Raw genomic sequence first — 22,747 nt, forward strand, 5'->3', positions numbered from 1 at the left:
TTCTGCATTTGACAGAGAAAAGTAGTAACCAACACAGGTAACCCTTCATTAAGGAAATCACTCAACAAGCGAGATGCTCGTAAATTTCAACAAATCTCCCTCATGCCCTCCTAGAGCTACCTCTGACCTATGCCCCATATAGCATTTGATAACCGCCTCACTCCCTCTTATATAATGTATCTTGTTATATCATACCCTCCCCAGACTTCAATTCTTTAAACATACTCTATACAATATCTCAATATCTTATCACTTAATCTTAACGCACACACTTGAACCAATGTACACTAGAAATGAATGCACACTCGCAAGAGCTCCACACTCACTCTGTAACTGCTATATGCCCAATACAGAAATGTGACCTACCCTGTAGTTCTCTCTCTAGATTGCACATTTCTTCATCCTCTTCAGATCTGTCTTCACCCTTCCAAACAAGGAGCAATGATGACATTAATTACAATACTGATAAAATATATTTTTTCATGAGTAACTATAATAAAATGTAGGTTTAGTTTTTCTTCTTTGCCACGTGGCCTATTGCTATAAACTTTACATGTGAATAGAAAAATAGTGACATTGAGCCAGGTAATGATTTAAGGGGGTCATACACTATAGGACCACCCCATCTTAATTAATCTGTCTGCAATGTATAATAACTGGGGGAGTGATCGCTCCTCTCACATACCCAGTCACTTAAAGCATATTGCTGAATGCAGCTCTATGCATCCATAAAACTCTTGTCGTGCTATGGGTAAGGCACTTGCCAGCACCCAGCCTCAGGTAACCAGGTAGAGGCCCAGAGGGGGTGGACTCAATAATTATATCATCTCCCTAGGTATAATATAGATTATTATGGGAAGTGGCCATAATGTATGATGAAACAATTATACTCTTGAAATAATATACAAAATACTTCCAACCAGATAAGTGATATTAGTTACAGAAGTATAGTTGACATTATCACTTTATTGTATAATGGATCATATGTGTTACATGACTAAATCACTATGACTTCTGTACCCACATAACAAAATCATCTACTACATGCATATAGAAAGCACAAGTCACAGCAGTTCTAAGGCAATATCGTACCATTATTCTTTATTTAATAAGCACCGACATAATACGTAGATCTGCATATTGTTGGGATCATTATGCAAAATAAAATGACATACGACTACATGATACATAAAAGTAACAGAATAATTGTAGCTGCAGATGGTGTGTGACGGTATAAGAGAAGAGAAATAGGCTTCTTTGAAGAAACACATGTTCAGTGACAGATTAAGTATTTTTAGGCTTAAGGAGAGTGATAGGGAAGGGAAGAGAGCACCATAAGAGGGGATCTGTATGAGAGAAGTCTTGCAGCTGTGCATGGGTTGAGGTTATGAGAGCAGACGTTAGTAGATGACTAAAGGAGCACAGAGGACACTGGAAGGGTGCCTATGTGTGAACTTGGTGACATAGGTGGGGCAGGAGTTTTAAGGGGCTTTTGTAGGCAAACCTGAGTACATTAAATTTTATTCTGAAGTTCATGGGAAGCCAACAAAGTAATTGAACTGAGTAGCAGCAGATAGGAAGTGTAGAGGAGTCTCACAGCAGCGTTAATGATTGACTGCAAGGGGCATAAGTCTCCTTCTGGACAGCCAGACAGAGATGGTTGCAAAATAAGGTGGAAAGTTATAAGGGCAAGGATCAGGAGCTTGGAAACACATTACATGTGAGGAAAGAACGTATTCTGGAGGTGTTGCACAGGTAGAAGTGGCATGGGAAGAAGATTGTAGAAATATAAGGAAAAAAAAAGTGTGGAGCATGGTTGACACAGAAAACTTGGGAAGGAGGTAGAATGAGGGAGTTACTGACTAATGAAGAGATATCAGGCAGGTGTTTGGAATATGATGGAAGGAATGTATAGAGTTCAGTTTTTCTACGTGTATTCTATTGAGAAGTCAGCTAATACATAGGCTGTAGTTACAAGGGCACCCATACAATTCACCTACTTTAGCATCCATCTGGTCAGTCTTCCTAGTTCTCTTCATTATTTCATCAATTCTCTAAAAAAACAAGAGGTCAATTGAAAATGACATTCAAGAGACACAAAATCCAAACATGAAACTATTGCAATACTCCATGCAAGAAGCACTGATGCCTGAAAGACATAAAGGGCCTGATTTGCAGTTGAATATAGGTGCGGCTGTGTGCTGTAATTTTGTGCTCACCCAAAACTGTTGCTGCACATGCCTACAACATGAACCTTTCACTATGGCAGGCAGATCAGGGACAGACTTGTGTGTGTGAAGTAAGGGTATGGAGATGCAGTGACCTACGACCTCCTGGGCTGCGTATGTAATTAGGGTTAGAGAAGTGTGAGTTGTGTGTTTTGTAGGCACACACAAATGTACTCCATGCAAGTATGAACCTGAGCATTGGTTATGACCGTATTTAAATTAGAGACTTTTGGCCTTGGCTTCTAAGTTTTGCAGAAATTTGCCCAGACCTGTAATATAATAATTCTCTCATTAGGTGCAGGAGAGTGTACAACTGTATTGCTAACACCATTCCCCTGAATGCTCCGCTGGCTGCTGAAGTAACATGGGAGATCTAGCGTGCTAATGGCTGTTCATCGTTAGAATAGAAACATCATGGGACTTGTATACCTTTTTTCTTTCGAGTCTTTCCTGCATGTTTTGCTGCATGATTTTTTCCCGTTCTTGTCTTTGCTTCTCAGCTTCTTCCATAGCTTTGGCTTCTGCTTCTTCTCTCTTAAAACAGATGAGAAAGATAATGTTGATAGTTTGCTGAACTTTAGCAGCAGCTTTTTAAACTAACTCACGATAGCATGGCTTATTGGTCACAACTTCCCAAAGGTTGTGTCTCCTATTGTAAAACTTGTATGATGAACTTGTATAATATCAGCAACCGCCGAGGATGGGGCAGTAGCCTACAGAAATTGGACAACTCAAAAAATAAAATGCAATGCCACTAACCTACTAAGAATAATGGTAATGGACCCTGCAGTGTAAATTGGTGTTTCTCAATTTGGGTCCCAAGGGACTGCTAACTGTACTCCTCTAGACCACTAAGTAACCAGCTGCACTGAAACATTGCTATGCTGAAAACAGTATTTATGGTCCAATACTCCCTCTCTGTATGGCTAGAAGAATTTAGTAACTATTGAGAAAGTTTTAGACAAATATGTCCCCCAGCGAACAGACTGCTCTGCTGGTCCTACCCAACTCTTTTTCAGATACAGTAGTGGGATTGGGAGTGTACTACATCTTCATCCTCCCATGCACCGATTTTCATCCAATTCTGCTTTTTGTACTGACTTTACTTTTGTTACCTCTGGCACCTTCTTCCTATTATTGATTAAGCAAAATTTCTTCTTTGACCACCCTCAAAATATGTTGTCACTAAACTGGGTTCTCAAACTAACTCAAATATTCCTATTTACTTACTCCAGAGACAAACCGAATGTATGCTCAAATATTGAGACCATTCACATTGTAGAACACAACAACATCATTAGTGGTTTGAGATGATTCAAAGCTTATTCCAAAGATCCCATTTCTACAGAAAGAACGGCAAAAAAGGCTTGCTGTGAAAGCGGAGGGATCGGAGAGGACATATTTACAAGATCCAGTGCAGACCAATGTTCAGAGGAGAAGCAACAAATGTCATGGGTTAGAAGACACTTTATCATTCTTCCCTGGAAATGCCCTGTAGCTGAAGATCACTGTTGAATTAAAATTTTGCATTAAATTTCTAAATGAATCTACAATGTAATGGGGTTCACCGTCTGCCTGCTCGAATTGAAGAGTTAAATCTTCCTCACAAAAAACAAACAAATGCTACATGAACCGCTGTTCCTTGCCACGAAGGCCTAACATACCCACAACGAGTTACTGGTTAAAACTAGTAAACAGCTCTTAAGAAACCGGTTCATCTTCATTGGTGGTGGCCTAACAAAATTATAAAAAAATAAAATAAAAAATATATATATATATATATATATATATATATATATATATATATATATATATATATATATATATATATATATATATATATATATATATATATATATATATATATATATATATATATATATATATATGGCAGCCATGGTTGGATAAGCCCTTTAAAAGACAGCTTGTTGGATAAGCCCTTTAAAAGACAGCTTCACTTTCCCTCTAAGCCTCTCCTCTATGGTAGTATGTTAATTAATACAAATGTCCTACATACTTTTGGTAACTTCCTTAACTATATTGTGTCTGGTTTCCGCCTAATATTCACATGACCTATATAGCAGGCACTGATTGTGACCGTTTGTTATGTAATATGGTGATAAAGTAACATCCAAATTTATGAGACTGAATGGTGGTCATGTAAAATGATCCTCTTTTCTCATTTTGTTGTATTTTGTTAATACAGTATAGTAAGTTACTATTTAGTTACTGTTCTTATTTTACAAATATTAGGCCAGATATTAATTTACACATGTAAACGTATGGTCCTGAATTTCCTTCTGTAGGCATTCAGTGGTGGAAAAAAGTCTTCAATAAAAAAACAAAACAAAAAAACTATAAAACAATCATAAAAGTTATGTAAACACATAAGATTCTAAATGGTAAATATGTTGAGATATCTGTTAGTGCCAATTACTGTGCACTACTGTTCACCTCCAGCACCATTCTGTGCCCTGCAGAAAACAAAAACAGAGTGTCTTTCTCCCTATATATACGTGGAATACATATGAGTTTTTTTCATTAGAATTGAAATAAGGTGGCATGTTCTCCTATATTACCAAGAAGTTATGCGACTGCATAGAATGTATATAACTGAGGTCACCATACAAATAATTGGAGTTTTATACTCACGATGAATCCTTTTCTCAGATTCCATCTGGGGGAAACTAATACCATGGGGTTGTAGTGGGGAGTGAGGAAGTTAGCACTTAACTAGTTAACTTGTTACTTGTGACCTGCTGACAGAACCCTCCCCTTAGTAACCCCCTTGTAGCTCCTCAGTGTAATTCTAAAGCCCCAAGGAAGGAGAGAAAAACAACCAAAGACCAAACAGCAGAAGAGCAGAAGGGAGGGAACACAGTGTCCCCCAGATGAAATCAGAGGAAAGGATTTAACGCGAGTATAAAAATCCAATTTTCTCTTTCATCCTTCTGGGGGACACTGCTACCATGGGGACTTACAAAAGCAGCCTCCATAAGGGAGGGACCGCTCCGATTGCCCGGCCTGTAAAACACTACGGCCAAAGCTAGCGTCAGAGGACGCAAACACATTGAACTGATAAAATTTAATAAATGTGTATACAGAGGACAAAGTGGCCGCTCAGTATAGCTGCTCCGCCGAGACCCCATTTTGCGCGGCCCAAGAAGCTCCCACTGACTGGGTGGAATGGGCAGTAATGCGGCTGGGCACAGATTGATTCGCACTTATGTAAGCATACTTAATAGTTCAAATAAGCTATCTGGAAATGCTCTGCTTAGAAGCAGGCCATCTCCGTTTATGGGGATCATATAGTACAAACAGAGAATCTGAACGTCTAATGCGTGCAGCCCGAAAAGCTCCGTCTGGTTATCTCCAGGAGTAGAAGGTTCTTGAAAAACTGAAAGTACAATTTTCTGCTTTAAGTGAAACCCCGATAGCACCTTAGGTTGAAAAGACGGAACAGTACGAAGGACCGCCCTATCATTATGGAAAACCAGATATTGTTTCCTGCATGAAAGTGCCCCAAGTTCCGATACTCTACGAGCTGAGGCAATTGCCAGCATAAAAACCATGTTAAGAATTTCAGATCCTTTGACTGTAAAGGCTCAAAAGGAGGAGACTTAAGCATTGAAAGTAGCAAATTAAAATCCCATGAAGCAGTGGGTGGTACATAGGGAGGCTGAATGTGCAACATTCCCTGAAGAAAAGTCCTCATGTCTGGCATGTCCGCCAACCGCAACTGAAAGTAGACTGATAAAGCCGACACCTGAACCTTCAAGGAACCCAACCGGAGGTCCATTTCAAGACCATGCTGTAGAAAAGCCATAAGACGATGAAGATTAAAAGTCGCGATATGGCGGTCTCTACTCTTACACCAACGAATGTAGTTTCGCCAAATCCTGTGGTAGATACGAGCAGAAACAGGTTTCCTAGCCCGCAAAAGAGTGTTCACCACCTTGGAAGAGAACCCTTTTGACCTCCAGAGGCCGGCTTCAACAGCCATGCCGGTAAAGCTATCCGAGGAAGGTCCTGGTGTCGAAACGGTGCCTGAAGGAGAAGGTCATCGCATAAAGGTAACCGAAACCCCTGACCGACTGCCATGGACAGAATGTCTGCGAACCAGACCCTGCGCGGCAATCCGGACACCTCTAGTATTACTGGCAGATCTCCCTGCCTAACCCTCTTGAGAACGCAAGGAAGAACTGGGATTGGGGGAAATTATCCCAACTTGAACTCCCAGCGCATTGTCATGACATCGACATCCACTGTCAGGAGGTCCATGACTCTTGAGCAGAACTTGGGAACCTGACGGTTGTGTCTCAATGCCATTAGGTCCAGATCCGTAAGACCAGACCTGCGAACAAGCATTTGGATGACCTCTGGATGCAGAGACCATTCTACTGGCAAAACTGCGTGTCGACTTAGGAAGTCTGCCTCCCAGTTTAGCACGCCTAGGATGAATACTGCCGAAAACGAGGGAACGAATAGTTCCGCCCATTCCAGGATCTGGGTAGCCAGCTGCATTGCCCTGGCACTTTTGGTTCCCCCGTTTGTTGACATATGCCACTGCTGTGGCATTGTCGGTTTGGAGGCGAAATCCCTGAAGAAGAGCCTGATCCCCCCCTTAGTGCCATTAACATAGCCTTCAATTCCAGAATGTTTATCGGAAGTGCAGCTTCTGCTTGTGACCAGAGGCCCTGGAGGCGAAGATGATGGGTCATCGCCCCCCAGCCCTGAAGACTGGCATCCATTGTGATGATTATCGAGGACACTGAAGAAAACGACCTGCCAACAATCAAATGGTCCCGAATTCTCCACCAGTGAAGGGACGACCGGGTCTCCTGAGACAGATGGACTGGCTGGAAGTCCAATCTGAGGTGATACCCTGACCCCTTCGATAGAACATCCCGCCGAAACCGTCTGGAGTGGAATCTTCCGTAAGGGATAGTGTCTAATGTCGAAACCATCTTCCCTAGGAGCTTCATGCAGAGGAGCATAGAGGGATTGCGTTGAGACAAGACCTGGGTCGTCAAGATATGAATGAATTGGGCTTTGTCCTCGGGAAGCAACACCTTCTGTTCTCTGGTGTCCATGGTGAGACAGAAGAATGTCATCTTTTGGCAAGGGATTAACTGAGACTTGTTTAGATTTAAGATCCATCCGTGAGACTCGAACACCCTGTTTGCGAGATCCAGATGTTGACTCAAGAGATGAGCAGATTCAGCCTTGAAGAGAAGATTGTCCAGGTAGGGCACTATTTTGACCGCCCTGGAACAAAGACAACTGGCCATCACCGACATGACCTTTGTGAAAACTCTTGGCGCTGATGAGAAACCAAATGGGAGCGCCCTAAACTGGTAGTGGGATGCTTCTATCGTGAAACGAAGTAGGGACTGATGTCCCTCCCATATTGGAATGTGCAAGTAGGCATCCCTAATATCTATGGATGCCAGGAATTCTTCTGGTTCCAGGCCATTTATTACAGACTGAAGAGATTCCATGTGAAATATTTCCACCCGCAGGTGTAAACGTAGGGACTTTAGATCGAGAATTTGGCGGAAGGAACCATCCGGTTTTGAAACCAAGAGTAGGTTTGAATCCTAGGAGTCTCTGCACTTCCGGAACTGCAAAAATTACCCCTGCGGAAAGAAGAGCAGCGACGCAACCCAACATCGCTTATCTCCTTATGGGATCTAAAGAGGGGGGAAAGAACAGACGCGGGGCCTGACCCTCTAGCCTGATCATGTAGCCTCTTGTCATGATCACCTGAATCCATTGATCTGGGGAGGACGCTATCCACTGTTGCCTTAAGAGAGCACTTTGACTCTGCATCGGCGTTCCCAGGACCTAAGCCAGAGGGTTTGTCTTGCTGCCACCGCTGAGCCAGACGCAGTGGAAGACAATGAGGCTGCATTTTGAGCCGCCTCATATAAATAGCCTGTTGCCCCTTTAAGGTGCAGCGCAAGGGGGAGAAAGTCGGAATCCTAAAGTGCTGCCGCGAGCTGGTCAGCCCAGGACTCCATGGCCCTGGTAACCTATGCCGAGGATAACATAGGTCTAAAATACATTGATGGATTTTAAAAATCCATCCACTTTCCTGTCAGTAGCGTCCTGAAGGGAAGCTGAGCCCGGGACTGGCAAAGTGGTGTAAGGTGCCAGTCGTGGTACCCGAGTGTCAACCCTTGTTCCTAACGGTTAACATCCTCCAACTGTAGAGGGAACAATGCCATGAATCTTTTAGGAACTACTATCTTGCGGTCCGGCTGAGACCAACCTGCCTCCACAATTTTCCTTAACTCTGAAAAAGGGGGAACAGACTGTGCGTCTTTTTGTTTTTTTACAGTGTACCGATTTGAATCGCACACTAAACAGGCTGTGATATATCTATGTAAAAACAAGAAAAAGATATGGAAAGAAAATAAACCTTACTACACTACGCCAACAGTAATGAAGTAAGCCCAACTCCTTAGGTACTTAAACTACACTGAAGAGGGGTTTGCAGAGTGGAGGGCTCTGTCAACAGGTCACAAGTAACAAGTTAACTAGCTAAGTGACAACTCCCTCACTCCCCACTACAACCCCATGGTATTAGTGTCCCCCAGAAGGATGAAAGGGAAATTCATCTTTTTAAAAAAAAAATAAAAAAAAAAATGAATGAGCATGTTATTCCTAATAGTATAATGGTTAAGCTGTGTACACACTACAGGTTTTTCATCCGATTATCGGGGCAATCACACGATAAACAATCGCTCGGCCTGATATCACATTAGTATGTACGCTTCAACGATGAACGATTATCGTTCCAAAGCACATTGTATCGTTTCATTTGATTTTTAAACCCAACTAAAAATCTTGTACAACGATGGAACATTGTTGTTCCAATCCTGCAGTGTGTATGCACTCACGAACGGCAGTGTCCATAGATCTCTATGGAGTGTGCAGAGTCACATTCATTTCAGCAGATTGTTATGACAGATTAAATAAATGTTGTAACATGTGTTCAGTGTGTACACATGAATCAGTATGCTGATCAGGACTTTTTTTAATTCTTTTTTTCCCCAGTAACTGGTAAAATCGCTAACTATATCGCATCGGGAGAAATTTTCCGTAGTGTGTACCCAGCCTTATATTGAATATAGGGATAATTTCCCAAGGAACACAGCATTGGTGATCATATCAAATATAGTTTACACAAATGTATCAGGTTTTAAACATATATTCGGTTTATTTTTACATGCCTGTTGTTGAAGTTCTACAAGCCGCTCTTGTTCTTCTAGGTCACGGAGGAGCTTTTCTTCTTGAGCTACTCGTTCTTCTTCTTCTCTCTCTAACTTCCTCTTTTCTTCTAATAATATCGCCTCTTCTTTCAGTCTCTGTTTCTCCTCTTCTGCCTTGCGAGCCATTTCTTCCTGTCTTATCCTGTCAAATGACACTTGTCAGTTAAAGACCTCCTGTGATATAGGACAGCCACAAGCAACTAAATCAGCCTACATTGCTGCGGTTATGCTCCCCATTTGGCCCATGGCTCCCCGCCGCTATCTTTTCGTTGAAGAAACGGCACAAGGGAGTTTCATCCTAGTCAGCCAGAAGACCAGCTGGAGATGGGCTCCCTCTTACAGTTGCTGTGTTGTAATTGAAGCCCAGCATAATGAAGCGAGAAGTATAAATATACAAAATCAATAAAATCTTTGTATGTTGTCTAATGAGAAGTATATTTTATAGTGAAGATGCTTCAATGAACTGAAGAGGTTTCACAGGACAGTCAGTTTAGAAACAAGTCACTTTTTGAACTCCCTATTTTAAAAAAACTTGCTAAGAAAATGAAAATCAGAAGAAAAAAAAAGCCTTACTTTTCTTCTTCTTGTCTTTGAATTCTCTCTTGTTCCTCACGCTCTCTCTGCTCCCGTGCAAGACGCCGGTTTTCCGCCAATATTTTAGCAGCTTCCTCAGCAGTAGTGCTCCCTGATATAGTCTTGTTACTGGATTCTAGTAACAAAAAATAGAAGTAATCATCCTCCAGTCAAACTGTAAACCACATTTGCAATATTCCAAAAAAACTCATGTCTCCGATATGTATTCCCAAAAAGTTTGTTATAATTGTAGTGTTTATATATCTTTCTGCAGCACATCACTGTTGGTGAATCAGCACACACCAAATAAAAAGTAAGATATTATTCTATCTGATGGAGAGGACTATAAAATGTAAAACAAACAATCAAAGCAATACAACTTATATAAGAAATAAAACCACATTTTCTCAAACTAAATAGTATATTTAATAGAATATGGTATAGAATTGTATAATCGTTCCAAAGTAATTTAAGAAAACATTCAGGCTGCATCGTTATAGAAGTAGAGGAGGCTCCTCTCTCCTCACTGTTTAGAATGTGTTCTATAGGAGACAGTGTACATGCACCTTACCTGCAGTTTTACACACAAAGTACAGAACAACACTGACACAGATATCGGTGATGTCTGATAAAGGTTGCAGCAGGTGTACCTACAGTTCAAAAGGTTTCCCATACAAAGCATTCTAAACAGTGAGGAGAGGAGCCTTTAGATATGATTGAATAGCAAGTGTACAAACACTCCCCATCCCCACAAACAACAAAACAATAAACAGGCAGGTAATGCTTTTGCATAAATGAGGGCAGCACGGTGGCTCAGTGGTTAGCACTTCTGCCTCACAGCTCTGGGGTCATGAGTTCGATTCCCGACCATGGCCTTATCTGTGTGGAGTTTGCATGTTCTCCCCGTGTTTGCGTGGGTTTCCTCCAGGTGCTCCGGTTTCCTCCCACAACCCAAAAAACATAGTAGATGAATTGGCTGCTATCAAATTGACCCTTATTTCTATGTCTGTGTGTGTATATGTTAGGGAATTTAGATTGTAAGCTCCAATGGGGCAGGGATGGATGTGAGTGAGTTCTCTGTACAGCGCTGCGGAATTAGTGGCGCTATATAAATAAATAAATGATGATGAAATGACCCTTACATTTAACAATATTAACTTTAAATAGCTATTTAGGTATTTTTATCATCCACAGAATACAAAAATATTTTGTTTCCATAAGGAAGAAGGAAATACAGTAGATATAAATTTAAGACCTAAAGATTTAAAAACAGGGCAAAACCAGATATCATGCTTCACATATATACACAGGTTCAGTTACCATCTTTGGTCTTTGCTGCCTCCTTTTCCGTAGTCTGCACAGTTTTAAGCTCTGAGCTAATCACATCCAGAGATTTCTCCTTTGGTTTAGATTCTGATTCAGTGCTCTTTTTAGTAGCACTTAAGACAGTTGGTGTGAGTGAGGGACGCTGGATGGGAACTGGCTTGTGGGTCACTGTGGGCGAGGGAGGTCGCTGCTTCAACAAACTTGGAGATGGAGGACGGTTCTTGTGTGCCAATGAGCTACTGGTCCTTCTGAAATTTATATTAAAGAAATACAAACGTCAGACATTTCCCCAGTTTCCCTAATTCCCTCGGGAAAAATAATTCTTAGGTGGAGAAAATATCCAAACACAATCAATTCATGTTCTCCTTTTTCTTTAATTGGTAAAAACGGTGTTTCATACTAATTAAAACATCTACATCAATTTAGAGCAGCTTCCAATGGGATCCTATCTCCCAGCACTGCTCTATTCTAATGCTGAAAGCCTGTGCTTGGAGTGTTGTACACGGTATCTAATAGAATCTGGTAGGTCTGCTGCAACTAGATCCAGTTTACATTGCATCTATAAGTGTGGGAAATAAGGAAGGCTAATCAGAGATTCTGGTTAAAGTTCATCATGATGGGCAACATATGTATCACAATAAAAAGGATTCTGGCGCACAACTAAGTGTGGAACTATATATGCAATATATCACATATACTTGTGTATATATAAATGTTAGACATTTATTTGAAGACAAAAGGAAGAAGAAAACAACAAAAACAACAAAAATACGTGTTTTTTCATGGATACAAGGCTATCTTTTTACTGTTCACTTTGTGTCCCAGCAGGCCTGCTATTTTGTTTTATGGAATAGTAATATAGTGCATTTTTTTTGTTCTGTTTGAATATAGATTCTCCATCATACAGTACTAAGTTACCACATATGCGGCACCTGCTTTTTTATATATTAACTTTATCACATATTTTTATTGTTTTTGTTTTTTTCTTATTCCTTTACCTTCAAATAAATGTCTAACATTTCTACATACACAAGTATATTTGATATATTGCAGTTGTGCACCAGAATCCTTTTTATTGTATCAATTTAAACATAGGGAGGAACACCCTATATATTTTTCTGAGCAGCAGTACATACATTGATTTTATTTTTTCAGCAGTGCAGTTAGGTGTTATCTGTGTTTCTGGTTCTAACATATTTATCACATTATAGGGCCATTGAATACAAACTGGTGGTTGCTGGACAATACATTTGCACTAAATATTATAAAGTAGAAAACTGCATTGTACAACTATGTGCACTATGTCTAGCATTTCCCAATGTGCACCAGTGTCGCACGTTCACACAGCTAGAGTCTCAAATTAGCCCATGACAGCCTAATCCTACAGGTCACTTTCTAAAACAAGCCTCCAACAAATCTGAACCAGCCTGGCACACAGCTATTTGCAGCACCACACCAGTGCTTCAGCCAGTTTCACTAGAAAGATGATGTAATGGAGAAATAAGGTCATAGGTGACGCTCATATGACCTCTGCTTCATCAAGAGTCACATGAGATGTACACTTCTGATTATTACACAGAACAAGTTTCCTAGCTTAACACTTTTTGGGGGAGAAATGCGAATACATATATATTAAAAACTTACTTTTCAAGTGTTGGCGATGATGCTCGTTTTGTTACATTGGAGGGCGAGGGAGATCTTCTATTCAAAGTCACAGTAGGAGATGGAGGGCGTTTCCCCACAGAAGGTGGAGATTGTTTTTCAAGCTCTGACTTCTAGAAGGCATATTAAGATCTTATTTACAATACAATAATATAAAACATAGCTGTAACCCTGTCGGTTATGTTCTGAATGCAGTCAACAATGCTAAGGTTAAGAAATAACACACTAAAATTGTACCCATATGCCCATAAACAGAGCAGACCTGTCAACATGTTACTTATACAGGACATTAGCAACAAGTGGCTCCTTAAACCATGGTTTTATCAAAGGTACAGGACAAAGGCTTAAATCAGCAACGTCAGACTAGAGATCTTAATTTTATTTTATGTCCTTATCTGCCACAGATATAATTGCAAAAACAAACCATTTGAATTGGTACTATATAATTATTTTAAAACAACATAAGAGAAAACTTCCTTTAATGGGTGTACACTTGTGTAATCTCAAGATGCTGCACGACACTGAAGTTTGAGAACATAGCAATAGAAAGAGCAAACTAAAGACTGTGATAAGACACTTTACTCAAAACACTTTAAAACTATATACAATAGGTAATGTTTCAAAATATAGAGAGGTAAATAACAGTAAAAGTGTGAGGCCTTATCACAAAAAAGAAACAAAATCATCTCCTCTACCTGGCTAGGTTCAGTGGCGATAACGCCAGATGCCGCACTTCGAGGGGACTTCAATCTGTCAATGCTGCGGCTGCGTACGGGACCTTTAGGGGCGGAAGGTGGGGTACTGATGGTAGTGGCTGAAGCTGAACGAGGACAGAGGTGAGATTCTATAAAGTTAAGAATTGGACAAGACAAAACAGAGAGCCAAGTGCAGAGCATAGCAGAGGAAAAAAAAAAGAGAGAGAAAGATTGTGTGTTAGAAATGGCAGTGAAGCGCACCATAGGAAGTGTGCAGTGCAGCAGGTCACACAAAACACCATCACCATACATTTAGTGCAGAGAAGCAATAGCAACTGGAAGAAAGACCCCTTCAGAAAACTGAGACCAAAATTACAGGGTCTATTTAATAGAGGTTTTTCTGAAAAATGTTTCATAGGGTACAAATATATCATTGATAATTTCCTCAAGTGATAGGTGCACTTTCAATTAACCAACTAGTCTTTGCAAATAATGATCTTTAAAGCAGTTACATATTATATATATTCATGTTTTGCAAATCTAATATTTCTGGAAAACACATTCCGGCATAAAAGAAAATCATGCTTGTAATCTATTTCATTTTTTACTAGAGGTCACAGTTGAGGACTATTTATAATAGTGAAACATTGTTGCTGCTTACAGGGATTACCTACTTTTAAAATAACCCCTTCATGACACGTTAGACAGCAATAAAGCTCTATGGAAGTTTTGAACTGTGTGCAATGCAAGAGAGAATGAGCAACATTAAGGGGCCTATTCAAGTAGCGATCAACATCGCTGCTGAACATTTTTTATGTCAATAAGGTACCGCAACACTATGGGGGGTATTCAATTGTTAGCGTTAACGCTAAAAAACGAGCGCTCAAAAAATATTACCGTTTATACGGTAATATTGCGCTCGAAAAGCGTTAATACGGTAGTTTACTCACGGAATTTCAGCTCGCCAAGCTGAAATTCCGCGAGTAATTACCGTATTAACGCTAAGATTTTATGAGCGCTCGTTTGAGAGCGTTAACGCTAACAATTGAATACCCCCTTATGGATTTTTCTTTGCCCTTAATTGAATATGCCCTTAAGTGTAGTCCAGCATGAGGTAAGAGAAAGGAGAGCGGGAGTTTTATTACCGTTATTACGGTAATGTGCACTTAAATACCGTTAGAACGGTAGTTTCAATGCCGGCTTTTTGCTGCTAGCAGAAAGCCGGGTTAAATTTACCATCGTGGCGGTAATAGGTTTAGCGCCAATACTTTGGGGGAGGGGGGGGGGGGAGTTGAATCTTAAAATGTAGGCACAGGGAGATTGGAGAGAAGCCCTACCAATCACCCAGAATATCACACACACATTGTCCGTGCGCTGCAATTAGACACATCCAAGTTTCTTTACAAGTACAAAGAATTATGGATACTGTCAAGTCTGCTATCCACAATACACTGCATTGTACATTTTGACTATGGCTAATTACAATGCACTGACATAGGCAATGTGAAATAAAACAATGTTGCAGCAACAAGGTGGTCTCCATGTGGAAATAAAAGTGTCTTTATTGCTGGGGATGGGTAAGAGAAAGACAAAAACAGGGACACATTCCTAGGATTTACAGGGGTGAAAGTGGGCCAGCATGTAACAAGTACACAAAGTAAGGTCTCTGTGCACAGACTGTATTATGACCACAACAACAAAATTGGTTAAATTATTAAATAGACCCGATGTATCACATAAAAGTAGAAACAGTACAAAAAATGTTTGTGATTATTGTTGTGTATTGGGTATATGACAATTTCAAAATAAAATATACAACATTTTGAAGAGACAATTTTACATTTGTTTGTGTCAATTGTATCCTATTTAAATAAATAATTAAAATTTGGGGGAGAGAACTAGAGGCTACAGATGCACCTTTCTGAACCAATACATATAACTATACTGAACACCTATAGGACTCTGCAGGGATTTGTTTGCTACTCCGAGAAGAAATGAATAAAGCAGGTTTTAAACCGGCATACGATGAAAGAAATAAGAAATATTTTAAGAAATGCAGTTAGGTCCATATATACTTGGACACAGACACATTTTTTTTTTTTAGCTCAGTAATATAATGAATATGGGTTTAAAGTGCAGACTTTAATTTGAGGTGATACACAACCATTTGGAGGAAGGGTTTAGGCTTTACAGCAGTTTAATATGTAGCCCTCTCTTTTTCAAGGGACCAAAAGTTTATTGGACAATTGACTCAAAATCGGTTTCATGGACAAGTGTTGGCTATTCCTTCGTTATTTCTTTATCATATAAGCAGGCAAAAGGTCTGAAGTCGATTCCAAGTGCGGCATTTAGCATTTGCAAGCTGTTGCTGTGAACCACAACATGTGGTCACAGGAGAATGCAAGTGAAACAGGCCATCCTTAGGTTGTAAAAACAAATAAAATCCATCAGAGATAGCGGGAACCTTAGGATTGGCCAAATCAACAGTTTGGTATATTCTGAGAAAAAAAAAAAGAACAAACTGGTAAGCTCGGCAGCACTAAAAGGCCTAGATCCTAGATGTCCACAGAAGACACAGGATGCTTCCATGGCAAAGAAAAACCCCTCCCAGCATACAGACACGTGAAGGACACTCTTTAGGAGGTAGGAATATCATTATCCAAGTCAACCACAAGGAGAAGTCTACACTAGAGCAAATACAGAGAGGGTTCACCACAAAGTGCAAACCATTCACAAGCCTCAGGATTAGAAAGGCCAGTTAGACTTTGCAAAACCAAAAAAAAAAAAAAAAAAGGGGCACCCTGGTTCTGTAACAGCATTTTTTTGGAGATGTGAAACTACTTCACAGTACAGACAGGCAATGATAAAAAAAAAACCAAAAAAAAAAAAAACATACTGTGAAAGCAGCAGAACAGTTTTGTATTTTTTAGGCAAAAGTGGAATATTTTGCGATGAGCGAGTCAATCACCTGATCTCAACCTGATCAAGCATCCATTTCACTTGAAGTCAAAACTAAAGGTAGAAAGACCCACTAACAGACAACTAAAGAAAGACCTGGCAAAGCAAAACAATGGAGAAAACCTAGCATTTGGTGATGTCCATGGATTCAAGACTTCAGACAGTCACTGCTTGTAAAGGATTTGCAACAAAGTATTAAAAATGAACATTTTATTTATGATTATGTTAATTTGTCCAATTACATTTGAGCCCCTGAAAATAGGGGACTGTGTATAAAAATGGTTGCAATGCCTCATGTTTCATATGATATTTTTGAATAAAGCTGAAAGTCTGCACTTCAATTGCATCTCCATTGTTTAATTTCAAACCAATTGTGGTGGCGTACAGAGCAAAAATTATGAAAATTGTGTCATTGTCCATTTATTTCTGGACCTAGCAACAGAATATTGGGGAGTGTTCTTTTGTTATTAAAACCCCTAACTTATTTAATTTTGATGATAACTGTGCTGCAAAATGGGTCAAAGCATTACTGGACCCTCAGGCCTTTAAAAGCGAGATCAGGGGCCATTCTCCATGATGCTTGCGTTACAGGACACAGATTTCCAATATGGACTTAGTAATTTGCATGTGGAGCACTCAGGTTAGAAGATGCAAGTGCAAATTCCAGGCTCTTGATGTTACCTGGCGGATCTTTTCCATCAGCTGATAATGTGGCAGCACTCTTACTCCTAGCTAGGGAAGACTGAGTGGGGGCGAGGAGGCGACTGATTATACTATTGTCCAGAGGACTGGTCGGGGGGCGATGAGCTAAATGGACAAATCAAATGGGCTTTGTCATGAATATGTACAATGCAAAACATACAAATAAACAAAAAGGTAGAAACTGGATCAAAACACCAAGAGAAAAAAATAGTATTAAAAGTTAGATGGAAATAATATAAAAAGTGATATCATCCACAGAAATTGCAGGCAACTTGTTTAGCGATTTTAGTACAAAATTAAAAAGTCAGAGCATTAACATTTGAAAGTCATTACTTTTCAAACTGATTTGACCATACATCATAGTAACACTGTGTTTTTACTTTGTAACAAATATTATGTTGTAATAATAACGTGTTAATCATGCACAAAAAACTGACATTATTTAACATTCTTATAAGGAGACGGCTGGAAAAAAATGCTTTATAAATGGCATGTTAGAGAAGGCAGGATAGAATAGATACATAGCAGTGATGCATATTAGAACAACAACAACTGTAGTTAAATTCTGGTACAAGAAACAAAATATTAGTTCCAAGCATAACAATGCAGGCCAGCAACACACACGCAGGTTCATATCATTACATGGAGAATCATGCTTGTAAGCAAACACAAACCTTGGGGCTTATTTAACGACAAAGAGTAATATGTACAAATGTGCAGCAGCCAATCAGATGTTAGCTTTCATCTTCTAACCAATCCTAGATAAACAGCTAGAATCTGCTTGGCTGATGAGGACTACACACTGTTGTGCACATAACACCATGTTGTTGAATAAGCCCCTTTATGGTGAAACCCTACTTTTAAATATAAATTTTAAAAGTTTTCAACTCGTAATTTAGGTTGTGTGATTGAAATGCCAAGTGACTCATTTTCACTTGTGTGGTTTTACAACGTATGAAACGAAAAAAAGAGTAGTTGTATTTCTGCAATTGTAAGTATGAGTATGTATGCATTGTGTATTCATCTATATTGTAAATTGTTTGCGCTTGGATAAATCATTTCCAATCCATTGTGTGTTGTGCATTGGAGGCTGGGTGTCATGGACACAGCAAGTGGTTGTTAGACTGGAGCCCTGCTAAGCACACAAAGCAGACTGACAAAACACCTGGGGTTTCTTCCTTTTTCACACCCTCTAGAAGCGGAGAGGATTTTTTACTATTCAGTCTACTGAGGGAGGAGCTTCTCTTCTGTCCTGCTCCGCCTAAATGTCAAACCAACAAAATACTGCTTGTCAAACGGAAACACACCAAAAACACTGTACATGATCAATCATTTCAATGCGGTTCCTAAACTTTACCATTGTACATCTGGGCTTTAAAAATCTGTAAACATCTCCAGTACATTCTCTTAAAGAGGACCCGTCTCCTTTTACCCAGCGCCTATCTTTTACTTAAGTATATACTGCTAGTAAGAAATAAACCCCCTCCCTTAAACTTCAACTTGTGCTGTATTCAGCTTTTAAAGATGCATTTTTACTAACGTCAAGACACCTCATTAAAAAGCTTGTATTCAATTTTCATCTCCTGCTCATCCAATCTGATATTATTGAAATATTCACAAAGTCACAGAGTATTTCAGGGACTGTGCAGCAATCTGGACAGTACACTTGTGTGATTGTGTAAATGATGACAGGGCTGCATGTGGTAAGGACAGTGTCATGATGTGAGGAGGGGAACGAGGGAGGGCAAGTGGGAAGCAATACTCAGAGACAAACAGTGGAAAGTGAAGGGCGCACAGAAGTCATGTGAATATCCTGTCATACTGATGCAGGAAGATTATAGTCACAGGCACACTAGGAATCAATACCCCAATAAGGCACATTACACTTCCCATAATGCAGGATAGATGGGTGCAAAGTGTTTTCTCTCATAGGGATAAGATCCCTCCCTAGAAATTCTGTGTTTCTCCTCTGTCTACTGGAAGACAAAGGGAAAGCAGCACAAGTGGATTAGAACTGCCCCTGAGCACTTAGCGCTCAGTATCTCCACCTCTAGCCCTTCCGCTATCGATCAGCATTCCTAACCAAGCTAATAAACAGTATTGTTCCGGTGAAATTGGTGAAATTATAAAACTAATGGCAGCTTTATCAGAGCAAATTAAAATGTTCCAACTTGGTCATTGTTTAATGTTTTAAAAGTAAACAAGGCAGATTCTGGTATAATTTCTATACACCATAAATTACTTTAGATTTCAGACCGGATTGTTAGTGTTCTAGTCTGGATCCTAAAGCCATTTATGCTTCGTATAGTTTTACCATATTAATATATTTTTTCCTTCTGAGATGAGGTCTTCTAGTGACATGACCATAGATTCTGCTAACCTCTTTACCCCATTTCTACAAGCCCAGGCCAGTAGTATTTATGGGGCTGAGCTCTATCACAGCTAGATGCCAATTTTAATACTCCACCAACACCCCCTGCACCTTTCATATAGCTTTTCTTTTTTATACTCCCCATTTTGTAATGGGACACCCCTTACATCAGGAGAAGGTGCTTTTAATAATTTAACAAAAAGCCAATTAGCAGCTTAGGCTGATTATCAAGAGCCCCCTGTACAACTCAGGTAGGCTCTGGGGTTCTTCCTGTACTTCCTATATCAGCCAGAATAGGAAACAGCTGCTCAGCACTGCTAGGGAATCCAAGTGACCTCGCTAGCTATACTAGAGAAGGGGAACTGAACAAAAATAAAAATGTAACAGAACAAGCATTAACCCATTAAAAATAAAGAAAAATGTACACACACGTGTGGATATATATTATATATACACACATACATATATACATACATGTACACACGCACACATATATACACACACATTTTAAAATCTATGTGCGATATGTATATTTGCAGCAGGTTTCCTTTAAGTCTTTAACAGTAACTACTTTATATAAAAAAAAAATCTCTCCCCCATGGTGACAGGTCCTCTTTAAGTGTTAATTGCTTACTTGTTTTGGCATGCTGTGAATTAAAGGACACTTATTTCATAAAGCGTTATTAAATCATATTTGGTCTAAAATACAGCCCATGACATTCCCAGAATCTAGAGTGCAAAGTTAGATAAGTCTCCTCTTTATGTCCTGCATCCCTCAATGGGATGGGTTCATTCCCCTGGGGCTCCACTGTTGAAAGACGCCAGGGGTCAGACTACGCTCTCTATGTCTAGATAGCTGCTGCACTCCATTCACCCAAACCAACTTAGAAATGAACGTCACCAGTGACTGGATGAAGACACTCCTGTCTAGGTAGAGGCCGTCATTATACGATTGTGGCAGATTGAATCAGCATGAATAGACCAGAGTGCTGCTCTGTAATTGGTAGCAGCTCCTTTTCATAAACAGTGCAGTCTAGATCCAAGGCTATGGGTCATGGTAGGAGTCCCAAGGGAGAGAACAATACCGAAATGCTACATACTAAAAAGTAAAAGTAATAGAAGGGGGCGAAGTCATCAACCCAATAGATAACCCCTTTATTGCTAAATACCCTGCTGAGCACTCCTGTTATTCAGGAGACACTCAACCCTCCAGTAACTATTACTGATCATTCTCCTACTGGCAGTTTACACAGTGTTGAGAGCAGTTGACCGGTTGGTGGAGGCACCTATCCAATCAGAAGCTTTGACACAAGAGTTAAGAGATGTATAAAATCTCCCGACTGTAGCAGAAGAATGATCAGTTACATTGCTATTTTCTGAATTGCAGGACTCCTTGACATTGGACCCTGGCCACTTTGTTGCTCAGGGGGATTTAATTAAATATTAAGCATGAGTGGACGTCACCTTTAAGTAATCTGTGAGATCTAAATAGTTATGTGTTTTTGCCCTTAAAACAACTGTATTTGAACGTTATCAGGTGGACTGGAGATGGCTAAACTCAGACATAGTTACTCTTGGTATTGACAAAAAATCTGTAAAAGGTGATAAACTAGACATCAATGGGGCGATTCAATTAAAAAGCCATGAATCACGGAGTGCCTCCGGAATGGCCGTGATGGCACTCCGCGGCTATGCAACACTGCAGATTTTTACTCACACCCCATATAGGTGCCTAGGAAAAATCTTTGATGTAGGGGTACCGAAGTACCTGAAAACATGCAGAGCCGGAAATCACAGAGACGCCTAACGCACATCGCCTTAAATTGAATCGGCCCCATAAAGTATGACGAAGTAAGATCTAATAATAAACAGTTTTAGAAATGTAAGTGACCAAAGCTTTATAAAAGCTTCTTCATTTGAGTCTGGATGTGTTAAGGGTTAAATGGAACTTGTTATTAAAATTATATATGCTGTTCATATGTTGCACCTTTCTTTTCCAGGTTTGAAACCCTAGGCGAGGGAGACTGTGGACTGAGAGGAGTTTTGTTACTCAGCCTGCTTAGTGATGAGCTCCTCTGCTTGGTACCTGTAAAAGTGCACAGTTAACAACAGCAATTACACTGATTCTGCAAACACACTGGAAAAAACGGATGAAAATGTGTCTTTATAATTAGTAAATAAAACATTTAAATGTAATCAGGAATGCAGAAACAATTCATGTTAAAACTGCTAACAAAAAACTGTCAATACTGCACCATCTCAAACCTGTGTACAAAGGGACTGAAAGAAAATCAGCAAGAGTTTGGGGCCTTGTGCTGTGGGCCAGAGTTACCAAAGGACGAAAACCCTATTGCCGTTAAAATGGGGGTTATGCCTGGCAAACCGGCCTCTTTTCCCGCGATACATGGGCAGCGAAAGCAAAATGAGTCTGTGTCCCTCGCAAGGCTCTATAGGGGCAGAAAATATTAACTATCAAGCAACGATATACATATAGTCTCTCCTAAAATGAATGCCATCTCTAAATAGCATTAACAATGGCAAAGGGAATAACTCTGCAGTAACAGCCTGTCCTTACTTCCAGTCTCCCTGGGTCCTAAGTGCCTCCTCTTTTCCCCCTTCTGCAACAGGGCCAATCTTTTAGTTTCACTACATTTCATTTATACTTTTTTTTAAAAAAAATTGAAACCATTATATTGCCATTTCTCCATAATTAACATAGGTCATGGCACAGTAATACAGTTCTAATACTGTAATATTACCCCCCATCTGTCAATAGACTACAATATAGCAGAAATATACAAATGATATATGGATGTCACTGAGATACTGTGAATGCAGATGGAATACTTGTGTCACACATATAGTGGGGGACATTTATCTTGCTGCCCTACTCCAAAAACACAAAATGACATGGGCTGTCCGGAAAGCGCTTTCTAGGTGTACATTCAACTCTGG

The 22,747-nt window shown here is 39.9% G+C and overlaps 1 protein-coding gene across 9 annotated transcripts in view; it reads right to left on the reverse strand.

Annotated features, from left to right (window-relative positions):
• Window positions 1-22,747, reverse strand: part of MAP7D3 (MAP7 domain containing 3) — a 55,005-nt gene that overhangs the window by 5,663 nt on the left and 26,595 nt on the right. For 2 of the 9 annotated variants that reach the window (XM_075187275.1, XM_075187273.1), the window contains exons 8-18: window positions 21,780-21,878; window positions 18,587-18,682; window positions 17,401-17,526; window positions 13,762-13,910; window positions 13,049-13,179; window positions 11,399-11,652; window positions 10,079-10,214; window positions 9,467-9,647; window positions 2,658-2,762; window positions 2,001-2,054; window positions 367-424 (exon numbers count right to left, since the gene is read on the reverse strand). In XM_075187275.1, coding sequence (XP_075043376.1) covers window positions 367-424; window positions 2,001-2,054; window positions 2,658-2,762; window positions 9,467-9,647; window positions 10,079-10,214; window positions 11,399-11,652; window positions 13,049-13,179; window positions 13,762-13,910; window positions 17,401-17,526; window positions 18,587-18,682; window positions 21,780-21,878 — 1,389 coding nt within the window. The remainder of the gene's footprint in view (window positions 1-366; window positions 425-2,000; window positions 2,055-2,657; window positions 2,763-9,466; window positions 9,648-10,078; window positions 10,215-11,398; window positions 11,653-13,048; window positions 13,180-13,761; window positions 13,911-17,400; window positions 17,527-18,586; window positions 18,683-21,779; window positions 21,879-22,747) is intronic. The other 7 variants (XM_075187274.1, XM_075187276.1, XM_075187278.1 and 4 more) reach the window with 7 other exon arrangements.

Source organism: Mixophyes fleayi, chromosome 9 (genome assembly GCF_038048845.1).
Source record: "Mixophyes fleayi isolate aMixFle1 chromosome 9, aMixFle1.hap1, whole genome shotgun sequence".
Lineage (NCBI taxonomy): Eukaryota > Metazoa > Chordata > Amphibia > Anura > Limnodynastidae > Mixophyes > Mixophyes fleayi.